This window comes from Seriola lalandi, unplaced genomic scaffold (assembly GCF_002814215.2).
Source record: "Seriola lalandi dorsalis isolate HSWRI2012SDOR001 ecotype SW California unplaced genomic scaffold, Sedor1 jcf7180002054981, whole genome shotgun sequence".
Taxonomy (NCBI): domain Eukaryota; kingdom Metazoa; phylum Chordata; class Actinopteri; order Carangiformes; family Carangidae; genus Seriola; species Seriola lalandi.
The window spans coordinates 1,153,398-1,165,614 of record NW_019525661.1 but is presented as its reverse complement, the minus strand read 5'-3'; the positions used below and the strand labels follow the sequence as shown (position 1 = coordinate 1,165,614).

The window sequence follows — 12,217 nt, the reverse complement described above, 5'->3', positions numbered from 1 at the left end:
CCCACCCCACCCCGCTCCAACTCCCTCCTCTCCGTGTTACAAAAGACATTTATAAAAGAACGAGCAGCCACAGAGAATAAAGACAGTTTGTTCCTACAGGCAACAGATCAACACAACAGCTACGAGACTCTCCTCACAGTCCAGGTTTTTACACCTCACAAACCTGCTGATGCTGCAGCTGGATTGTTATCATGTGGTCAAAGACTCACCAGAGCTCCATTCATCAGCTTCTCTCTCGTTTCCTGTGAGTGATTCAGTTTGTAGACAGCAGCCGTTTAAACCTTCACCATTCTCTAGTTTTATTTGAAAGACGACAGACACGTCAAAAAAAAAAAAAAAAAAAAAAAGTTCAGAGAACACTTGCAATAATATTGAAAACAAACAAACAAAACACCAATTTGCCTGCTTCAACTTTCGTAGCTTCATATCACTGTGTATTGTAGATGTGATGGATGCGTCTGCACTTCCCCCTGCTGGTCAAAAGTTCCTCACTGTGAACGCACTTATTAGACCCGTCTGGCACAGTGTGACATGCTTTCATCACACAGGCAACTGCATGTTTCAACACTACAGTTTATTTGCAGGAATGTCTATAGCACTATATATCTTTATATATATCTATATCATAATAATTTGAATTTTATAAGCAACTGAAACCTAAAGGCTAGGAATGTGGAATTTCTGGCAAATGTCCAGCAGATCATTTCAAGTATCTCATTTTTATGTATCTAATGTTCAAACACAAATTATTGGTATTAAAAGTGCTCAGATTCAATTGGTCAATTTCAGATCAAAATATTCTTATTCTACACATCAAGTGTTTCGACCGGAAATTCAAAATTCATGATGAAAGGTCTGAACTTAAACATTCAGGGTATACAGGACAATCAGTCGAGCCTGAATCTATTTAATCTATTAATCCAAAGACCCTTTCAGACAAGCAGCTACAAACCACACACTGAGTTTCAGAAAAAAATTACAAAACTTGAAGTAATCTGAAAATTTGAAAGAGGGAATTTCAAACCACATAAATTTAAATAGATGGTCAAATATTTCAACGCTTCATTATTCGGTTTTCAGTTGATTATAACATTTAAATTTATGGCCTGTGTTTGCTTCCATATGTGTCAGCTTCGATGTTTATGTGTCTATGGCCTTGCCCTGTGTATGCAGCGTTACTTTACGTCGTTTTGTGATTGGTTGATCTGTAGATGTGGGTCCTAAATATCACAAGTTTGACACAGGTGGTTTTGGTCTCTAACGCTCTTAATTGACCAGCGGGGGACGTGTCTCACAGTGAGATCCAGGAACAGGAAGTAGTCGGCCCTCGTCTGGGACAGACCAGGACCACAGAGCAGAAGAGGGGCCTTTGCTGAAGACAAATACAGTATAATACAATGTCTTTACTCGGAGAACAGCACATTGCTAATTCAGACTGTGACTGGACCCTGGTTTTCTGAGTTGGAGAGAATCTACACTCACTGTTCACAGTCCGTTATCTGTGATTTACCTGCTAGCTGCTGTACTGATCTGCTACCTTCTACTGAGAGAAAGATAGAAAGAGACACAGAAAGATACAGAGAATATAAAACAAGGTTTTTTCTTTTTACAAGAGTCCTTTTGAGGGTTTCACCAACCCCCCTAATCTCCTTCAGACACCCACATTCCTCTCCTCTTGTTTCTGTGTGCGCAGGTGTAGCCAAGTCCGTCTGTTTACTTCTTACTGGTGAGTGTGTGTGTGTGAGTGTGTGTTTGTGTGTGTGCGTGTGTGTGTATATATGTATGCGTGTGTGTGTTTCCATGTGTCTACTTGTGTTCTTTAGTAGGGGCAAAGTAGAGCTCCATGGGTTTGTTCACCTTCCAGTACTTTTCGCTGACCAGCTCCAGAGAGAAGGAACCATTCAGAACCTGTGGACAGAGTTGAACAGTTCAGACATGCAGCACGTTTCCTGCTCCGAGCCTGACCACTCCTCCACACTTCAGTCCACCTTTATGGAGCTGCTCTCTCTGACTGATCTATCTAATTCAGTTGATATGCAGAAAGTTCCTTTCCACTCTTTAAAATAAAACCATGAAAATTCCCCAAACTCCATAGAGAATTCATCATTTATTTACTTTCTCTGTCAAGATTTTATAGAGCAACTGAAAACCTGCTTTAGGGACTATGTAGATTTCTGGGTGACAACCCCAAACAGTGTGTAAAACCTGCACCTCACTATCTGTGATGAATGAAACAAGCCTCCACACCACAGAGAGCTCATTTGTGTTATTATGTATAGGAGGCGGGTTCATGTTCATCATAGCATTAACGTTTGTGAGTGATATGAGCTGCCATTTTCATTTTAGCCAATAAAACTAAAAAACAAAGCTAAAAATGAGAAGTTGCTGCCTGAATGTGTGTGTCACACCTGTGGATGGTGTGAGGATTTTATCAGTTACAGTAATCCACTGTTCTTATCCTTTCCATCCATGTTTATTTCTATTACTAGAGTATTATTTGAGAAAGATTTATATAAAATAATATATTATTTCTATGGTAGCGATATCTACAACATCACTCACATATGAAGAGAAATTCTTGCTAAAGAATCTGTACATATCATTTTCAATCAGTTAAAACATTCAAATAAATATGGAAGCCAAGTCTTCCAGATTTAACCAAAAGAACCAAAGGTACAAGAATGTGTGTGTGTGTGTGTGTGTGTGTGTGTGTGTGTGTGTGTGTGTGTGTGTGTGTGTGTGTGTGTACTCACAGTGAACTGGTTTCCAGCAGTTGGTATGTAGATGGTGTACTGTTTCTCTGAAGCTGCCTCCACATTAACAGGACTGGCCTCGGCGTTTCTTCTCAGCTCTTCCAGAGCCAATCGGACGGCCAGGTATTTAGACAGGTGATCCACTGTAGCGTTACCGGACGTCTTAATGTAGCGCGGGACAAACTCCACACTGCAGACAGACAGACAGACACACACACGTTCAAACGTAAACAAACAGGTAAGCACAATTGATGGGGACACAGAAACCAGACGTGAATGCTGTTCAAAGTTCAGGAAAAAAATTGGAAAATGCAACAGCAATGATTTATGTTGTTTTAAGGTGATGTGTAAACACAACCACATTCAATGACAACACACAACAACAAACAACAAACTTTCCCGTGTTTTGCTTTACAATTTAGCAACTTTCTTAGCAACTACTGTAGCTAACATTCAACACCAGTTTCAAGTTAGGCTGTACTTTCAGGCACGGTTCAGGACCTATCGTTTTAAAGTGTCCACTTTGCATCAGCGTTTGCAAACAACGACACCAATTTGTATTTGTGTGACGCTACCTGTTGTGACCGTCGTCCTTCTCCATCAGGGTGGGATGTGGCCTGAACACAAGCTCTATTTCACTTGCACCGCCGTCAATCACTGAGTCCCCGCCCCCATTCTCAGCAGCGTTATCCATGTCCAAACCGCTGTCATCACTTGTCTTGGTGCGTTTGATGCTCGGGCCTGCCTCCTGGGGAAACAGATGAAAACACATAGTCAATGTTTGTATGAAGACCACACACACACACACACACCAACAGGAAGTGCATTGTGTTTGAAGGCCAAGTTGTTCCTGAATGTCATAATTTACATTGCTGTATCACAACCACTAGCTAGGCTTCATATTACAACCACTACACTAAATATTTCCAAATGCCAAAACACACAAAAAAGAGCTTCTCTGAAGAAAATACCCCAGGTGAGTAAATTCCAGCTGACTCCAGCTGTGTCTCTAAGCTCTGACACTTGGTTTGCTGGTTCTGTTATTTAGCAGAAATATGAAATAGCAGTGTAGTTTAACATCAGTGTTAGAAATGCATGTTGTCAAGTGTGATAATACGTTGGTGATAATATACCTGGTTGCTGTGGACAGAAGCGTTGCTACAGTGGGAGGAGTCTCCATTGTCTTCAGCTCCGCTCCCATTCTCCACTGTGTGCCTCTTACCACGCTGCAGTCTGAAAGCAACAAACACAGATTCTGTTTAATGTATGAATCTTCATTATTATTATTATTATTATTATTATAGTTTTTATATTTTACTCTATACTTGTGTGTGTGGAGACCGGCTTGTGTACCTGGTCATAGCCTGTATCTTCAGCCCCTCCTCTATGCTGTGGGACAGGGCTTGCTGGTTGTTGTGTTTGCTGATGCGGGCCAACACTCTCTCCTGGTGGGCTTCGTACTCGTCACGGCTGGGATAAATCTTACCTGAAATGGGATCAATGAGTATAACACTGTATGCTGACTAAACTGTGACAAACAGTTGATCCAGATTAAACCTCCTTCCTTTGGTTACTTACTAATCAAAGCATCAAAGTTCGGGTCTGGGCGCAGCGACCTCTTAGACACCAGCTTCTTACGACAGGTGGGACACTCTTTATTACTGCGGAGACATGGAGGACAGACACACAAATGTAACAACAATGCCATTGCAACAGTGTGGTTACTATTGTTAAAGCTACAGTATGCAAATTTTTCCTGATATATTTGAGTTGAGAGAAGTGACCCAGACTCATGGAACAGCCTGCCAGCAGTGCAGCGATTTTCCTTCTAACCAATCAGAGAAGGCCAAGGGGTTTGAGCTCATGGCTGTCAATCAATGTGTGAGTGTGATTCTGGTCATATTATACCTCTGGCACTGAATGGTTTGAAAATGAAAATTATGTGAATCATATGCTATGGACTTCACAGTCACAGATCTCAATCCAATTGAAAACCTATAGGAGATTTTGGTCTGATATGTTAGACAGCGCTCTCGACGGATCACTGAGGCTACGTCCACTACAAACTACGTTTTCATTTTTAAAAAGGATATGTTCTCTGTCCAGACTAACACACCTGAACACACTTACATTCATGAGCAATCATGTACACTGGGCCTGTGCGAGCTGTTGTAAACAGGAAGCAGATTGTCTCCTCTGCAGTTGATTAGTTACAGTAAATACTCTGAACGAGGAACAAAAAACACAGCTGTAACATTAAAATGCAGAATGTAAGTGAACATCAGCTGCTAGCAAAGACAACAAGGGCAGTAACACTGTAATTCATTATCATGTTATATTCACAACTGGTAGTCCAGGCTGATGAGAGCCAATCAGGAGAGACTGTGGGTGTCTACGTCATTGATTCCAAACGTCTCAGTTTCTGTCAGTCCAGATACAACACAACCCAAGAGTTTTCAAAATAAAACACAACCCCAGAGTTTTCAAGGTAAAATGGGTCCACAGCTTTTCCAAACTCTGGAGTCGTGTGGACGGGAGGAGGAAATGTAGGAAAAGAGATGCATTTTAAAATGAAAACGTAGTCGTGTGGACATAGCGTAGCTGTTCTGGTGGCAGTTCCTGACTATGACATTTTATGTTGGTTTTCTTTTAATTTTTTCATCGTCTAATTTGTCCAAAAAAAGTTGTTAAAAACAAACAAAAAAAAAACTAAATGAAATGTGGGTACTTTAGAGCACACTTCATAACAACACATAACTGATCCACACAAACCTTTTGTTTGACATTTACTCAGAACCCTTTTAGAGGGTTTGTGGTAAAACCACATCAGAACAAATGTCACTGCTGAGAGGAATAAAAGAGCTGCTGCCTAATGAGTAAGTGCTTGTCTAAGCTCGATGACAAGCAGTGTAATAACATATAATTTACTGCGATTTAATGGTTGGTGGCCTGAATATCTGATCTTAACAGCAACATTGTGTAGGTGTCCTATAAAAAATTTAAAGCACAGGTTCACATTTGTTTGAATGTGTCTTGAAACAACACTTTCATGCCCATATCAGGGTTCTACACTGCGTTGTGCTACATCCCTTTTCAAAAGAGTCAAGTGATTTATTTCAGGCTTTTGAAAACAGGGTTAGGACTCGACAGCATTTTATCCAATCTGAATCCAGTTTCACGTTAGTATTGGTATTAATATTAGTTAGTAACAACTAATATTGACTGCCATTATCATTTTAATTAATAAAGTGACTGACTTTAAATGAAAAGCTGCTGCCTGAATGTTGTCAGGACCAGGGATGGTTTCTAAACAATTATAAATAAAATAAATAATATTCCTTAAGTTCAGCTAAAGCTAATTATTCTTCACTAGAGGGACTGTGGATTGAATCTCCCATCATTTACACCGAAACTGCTTAAACACATGGGGTTGTGAGGACTTATAATGTGACCATATCCTTTTAACAATAATTCTGTATCCAACAGGTCATTTTTGTCCATAATGTATGCTCCGGTTTATCACCCTCAACTTCATGCTGTGAGTGACATTAGTGTCTGACACTAGTGATATCATGGGATAGTAAACATAACATTTTCTCCCCACTAGCCACTTGGCCTGTAGATCATTGTATATTCTCACTGGCCTGATAGCCAAAAAATAAAAATAATCTTTTTTTAAAATTATTTAATAATTATAGGGGCCATATATTGTAACACTTACAGAAAGACACTTCAATCATTCCCTTATACTATAAGACATTTGGTAAATCTATAGTACAGTACAGTATATTGTAGCCATTACTATTATGATTATTATTATTCATCCTTGTCTGATGCAAACAACATCTTGAATAGCAAGGCAGTCCACAAATTTGGAAAGGGTGGGAACAATAAATCAAACACACCCTTCCAGGTGCTCTGTGTGTTTCAGGAAGTAAGTAACAACACCATCACCTGATGCCAGTCACACTGCTTGTTTAGACTGCCGTCTGTGTTGTCTGAATAAAACTTGACATTGTGAAACTTCAGGACTTATTTTGTATCTACCTGGGAGATTTGTGCAACAAGCCACTGCCTGCACAGAACCTGACATTAGACAGTAAGCTACAGTGACAGTTGACATTAGCTAGCATTAGTGTTAACTCAATACTGACTGACTGACTGACTGACTGACTGACTGACTGACTGACTGACTGACTGACTGACTGACTGACTGATATTTCCTCATCACTGAGTTGGAGTTTCTGGGTCAAACAGGTCCTATTAGCTCATTGTCTCTAGATTTAGGGACTTTTTTCTAACAGACTGGGTATTAACCTGGTTCAGGTCTGGACCGTGTATGGGTAGGGTTAGGGCTTAGGGGGTACACCTCTTGTTACAGGCAGTCATCCTCTCCCTCTTTGTCAAACAATGTCACAGTTATAAAATCAGAATTTGACCATAGTTTTGTCAGACATATACTATGTTTAGACCTATTCATGTTACATTAATGTTAGTACTGGACACTCAACTTTAAACTCCCTCAGAAGTTACCATAGCTGGCAACATGTCTAGCCTGAGTGAAGTGTCTCATAACTGGGCTAATGTTAGACTGCTGTATGAGATGACAACATCAATAACAGTCGCGCTTTGGGTCTAAACACTATAATGAGCAGATTTACAGTAGTTAAAGAAGAACAACTGTTCTTTCATAAGCAGACCATTGTCTTGTCTGACTGTGGAGACCACACCTGACACTCTCCCTTCCCTCTGAGGTCACCATTACTCATTCTGAATTGCTCAATTAGTCCCCACACTGTGGTAAGATAATCAGAAACCTGAATACCACCACAGGACCACGGGGGGGGAAGGGTTTCTTGGTTTCTACTGCTAGGCACAAACTCACCCAGATCTCAAAGCTGTGATGATACAATCAGCGCAGAAGCGGTGCAGACATTCTTTAGTTGTCATTGTGTTCTTCAGCATGTCCAGACAGATAGGACACATTAGTTCGCTGTGCAAGGACCTGGGCGACACTGCTATCTCCAGTCCATCTGTTATTGCTTCCTGTGCCAGTACGAAACAGATTAAAATGTCGGTTAGTACACACACAGATACATCTATCTGAAGAGTGGTACATAACTGATACAGCACAGTCCACTGATCTGACTGATGCTTTCAAACTCTCAGAACCACAAATGATGTTTTGGACATTGCACACAACACTGTTAAACTGAGATAGTTATAACATCAGACTTATCAGTATTTACAGAATAAAAACAATTAACACCCCGCACCCCGCACTGAGGAAGCACTGACGACTGGAAAGCAAAGATAACAACAGAGTGATGAAGATAAGATAATAAAATAATAAAACAGAGAACATGTATTAAAGTGAGTAAAACAAGAAATAAAAGGTAGGGAATTAAAAATCTAATAAAATGAAAGCAAAATAGTAAAGATAGAAATAACAAAATGCTGCAACAGAGACGTTTGGAGGTGAGAAAAACTGGAGATAAAAGTAGAAATAACATAAATAACCAAAAATAAAATTAAGGTGTTAAAAGGAAAAAATCCATTATCAACTCATATGAACTGATTATGTGTCCCATATACTGAGGGTGCAGGTTTGTGATACATTGCTCTGAGAAAAGTCTTGCCAAACTTGATGATGGCATAGAAACAAATCAATCAAATGTGAGGCGGTAATGCTGAGTCTTAAAAATTATTTAAATGCCCTTGATACTTCCTCCCCAGATCTTAAAAAATGATGGAGTCCATGTTAGAGATAGTATCATATGAACATGTTAGTTAATGTCAATGATGAAGGTGATCTTGGGGCTGTTTTTTTGCTCACAGCACGAGTGGGACACTGGAATGATCTGATTGTACATATGTAAATATGTACGTTTACCATGGGTATATCTAAATACATAAATACAATTTTAATAATAAAAAGGTAATAGCTCTACACCAGAAACAGATCAACATGCTGCAAACATGATGCAACATGCACCAGCACACTGATTTTGAGAAGTCAAACATGTGATTGAATTGATAAGGTGTGAACGGTTACCTGTGGAGTTCTCTGTAGCTCATACAGACTCAGTTCCCAGGTCTTACTGAGGGGTTGGACCCCATTGGTCTGAACTGTCTGAGTCATTGCTGCAAAACTGAAATACACAAAAACACATGGTCTTTCTTTCTGGGATCCAATGACAACCTCTGGTTAAGATTACTGGTGGTAGCAGATAAACAGTCTGCACTTTTTTTTTTTTTTGGAAAGGCAAGACAAAATAACATACATTTTTAAATACAGAACATAACATGACATAACATAGCATGATGGCATACACTAGTGTGACAAAACAACTGAAAGCTTTTGTTATTGTTGTAATCACTGGACAACCCATTCTACCTCCTGAATTTAGCTCTAAATAAATCTGACCATATGATTACAACCATAGTAAACACCCCTCTGTACAGTTGCAACATTGTTTTTTTTCCTCGTCCAGATTTGATTTTCAACTGTGCACACACTGTATACATTTCAAGTTAACTCCACTGTCAATAGAACATACATCCATAAATCTATATGAAACAGTAATGATTTATATTTAATGAAAGAGGGGTAGCTTTTTTATTTAGAATTGAATGAATGGGAAAAGAGAAGTTCACAGTCAGGTGCTTCTTGTTTTACAGATGGATACCTCTTATACTGACACTGAAGACTCGCGAGAAGGTTTGAATTGGATTGGAAGAAATATCTAAAATTGACTCATTATGTTAATTGTCCACATTATGTAACTTTAAAGTAGAGCTGTTTAGTAATACATTTTAATTAATTCAGTTTTGAGCCTTACACAAAATGTTTAATTATTCGATTGCATGTGTCACGCTTTCATAAACACACATTTGTTTACAGATCTGGGAAAATATTACAATTATATCACTAGAGGAAAAGTTTCATGTCCACTACACTAGGCTACAGCAAGCATCAATTCATGCCATTTTGTCCTTAGGCCTTTTTAACTGATGTCTAAAAGTAATGACAATGTAAAACACAACAAAAGTTGAAAGACATCTAAAAGGGAATTTATGTTTCAAAATCCGAAATTAAAGATATTTAGGTCATGAATTTGATAGAAATTAACTACAGCTGCACAATTTATATAAACGAAATCACAATATGGCCAAGTGCAATATCCATACCTCAGGAGCTGCAATTTCTTTGATAAAGATAAAAATGTGTCACAATATTGTTGTGTATTGTATCTTAAGTGTTGTGGTGCTACAGAGACGCCCCACACTACAATTCAAATTCTCCCAAAGTAAAGGAACATGCTTGTTTGGTAGAAGACCCAACCAAAATCACATCATCATCATTTTTATAATTTTTTCAGGGAAATGAATAATAAATTCTCTTTTAAATGTTAGTCATTAATCAAAACTTGTGTATCTTTTCACATAGGCTTAAAAATGTAAAGATAAACAACACGAAAACGGATACTTTAATTATCCGTTTTTCTGTCCAAGTGTTGTTAAACTTATACGGTCTCTGTGCCGCAATCATTAATTCATGTCAATAAACAGAACCCAACGTCTAATAACTACTGACTCAAATTACAGACGTGTTCTCTTCGGATGTTGTCATTTATAGTTTTGCTCGCTGGCAAAATACAAGAGGGATACACTTGATTCAATATCTTATATCGGTACTAGCTAATCAACCGCAGTTAATAGAGAGACCCCACGCACATATTTCATGTAAAATCCATGGTGCTCGGCTAATGCGACCTAGCTTCCACAGAGGGTAGCTATTCTCCGTAACGCTAACATTAGAGGCAAAATAAGCCCAAGATATCGCATGTATGAATCCGACAGAGGACCACTGATGTACAGGACGTGGGAAACAATATCATTGTGTCCATTTAAATTTTACATTTAATGATACAAGAAGCTAATATCTGAAATATTGCGAGGGAGTCGTGAATGTAATTTGTCGTTGTGACAGAGGGAAAAACAACAACAGAGAAAAGACCCGACGTATCAGTCTTCTGAGGTTAGATACGTGGTTTTTAAACCTCATTTCCGACATTTAAACAGCGGGAATGGTCGGTGATACACAAATACAGACACAACGGCCAAATATTTCTAAATGGGGTAAAATATGATTGTTTCTGTACTTACATTTTCAGTTGTGGGTACGAACCGATCCAGCCAGCGCGTTCAGGCGAAGGCAATATGGCGGATGCACAGGAAGCGTTGTAGTCTGGGAAATCGAGGCGCTATGCCAGAGCCGGAGTCCCGAATCAGGAACGAGGAGCATGGTAAGATGAAACACCTAACAGCGTGTATTTGCTCTTTGTGCACATTCATTGTTCACCAACTTAAAATGCAAAATTACATTATTTGGAGAGGAATGCATGTATTCATTGCACTGGGTCTGAGGGACACACTGATAAATCACTTTCTTAAACCACCACATAAACTAATTAATGCATTAACGGACTGTCAAATACAGCAGAACCTTGTATAGCCTTAATTCTGAAGTGCAAAAACCAATTCATCAAAAAATAAGTTTTTGTTTAATTGAAACTAATCTTCTGGTAGAGAAGAGGGAAGCAATATGTTCTTTTTTTCCTCTCTTTTATATCAGAATCACATTCATTCATTCACTGAGATTCTATTCATCCAGTGTCTACTGTGATGTAGATTTATATTTATACCACTAGAAGACTTCAGTGCTCTACTATAGCATATTAGAAATTGATAGTAGCTAAAAGTAAATAGACTGTTAAATTGCAGGTCAAAATATGTCTTAAATTGTATGAAAGCTATTAGATATATAAAACCATTGTTTCAACACAATTTAAATGACTATTCTATATTTCAGTGTGAGGCAGGTAAAATAGACTAGACTATATGCATTCAACAGCATTTTGTGACCTCACAGTGTGGTGTTAAAGTGATTGCCCACACACCAACTGGAGCAAAGGGGCATAGGAACAAATTTTTGAATCAAGTACAGGTTTGCAGGGACAGGTTGAGGCTGGAAGGAACACACAGTGATGAGATAACAAGACACTGATGAGACTGTGGGCATAATAGCGTGTTGAATGGGATGGCAACTAACGTAATTGTTCAATTAAAAATGAAACAAAACTATGTGTTGAAAATCATTTTGGGAAAGTGACTACAAATCTCTGCTTCAGCTGGACTGGAGACTGAGCTTGTGGGGAACTGGCAGAGACATCTTTCCTCTATCAATAATCAATAGTCAGTAGCCATTAGTAATAATTATGGTTGAATTTTTTTTTTCATAACTGCATAAATTCATTTATCAAGTGCCAGTGAATTGGCTTGGGATTAATTAATAATTAATTATATAATAATAATAATAATAATAATAATCATCATCATCATAATAATAATGATAATTACAATAATAATTACAACACTTCTATAATGGTTCCCTCACAGAA

At 38.6% G+C, this 12,217-nt stretch overlaps 1 protein-coding gene across 1 annotated transcript; it reads right to left on the bottom strand.

Moving 5' to 3' along the window:
- Positions 1 to 30: 30 nt before the first annotated feature.
- On the bottom strand, positions 31 to 10,957 carry rnf2 (ring finger protein 2). Its single transcript, XM_023398278.2, has 9 exons — positions 10,923 to 10,957; positions 8,809 to 8,905; positions 7,639 to 7,799; positions 4,332 to 4,414; positions 4,107 to 4,239; positions 3,887 to 3,986; positions 3,329 to 3,501; positions 2,754 to 2,943; positions 31 to 1,908 (listed from the first exon to the last, which is right to left on the bottom strand). Exons 2-9 carry the CDS (start codon positions 8,893 to 8,895, stop codon positions 1,807 to 1,809), a joined length of 1,029 nt encoding a protein of 342 aa, XP_023254046.1. The 5' UTR covers positions 8,896 to 8,905; positions 10,923 to 10,957; the 3' UTR covers positions 31 to 1,806.
- Between the last annotated feature and the right edge of the window lie 1,260 nt (positions 10,958 to 12,217).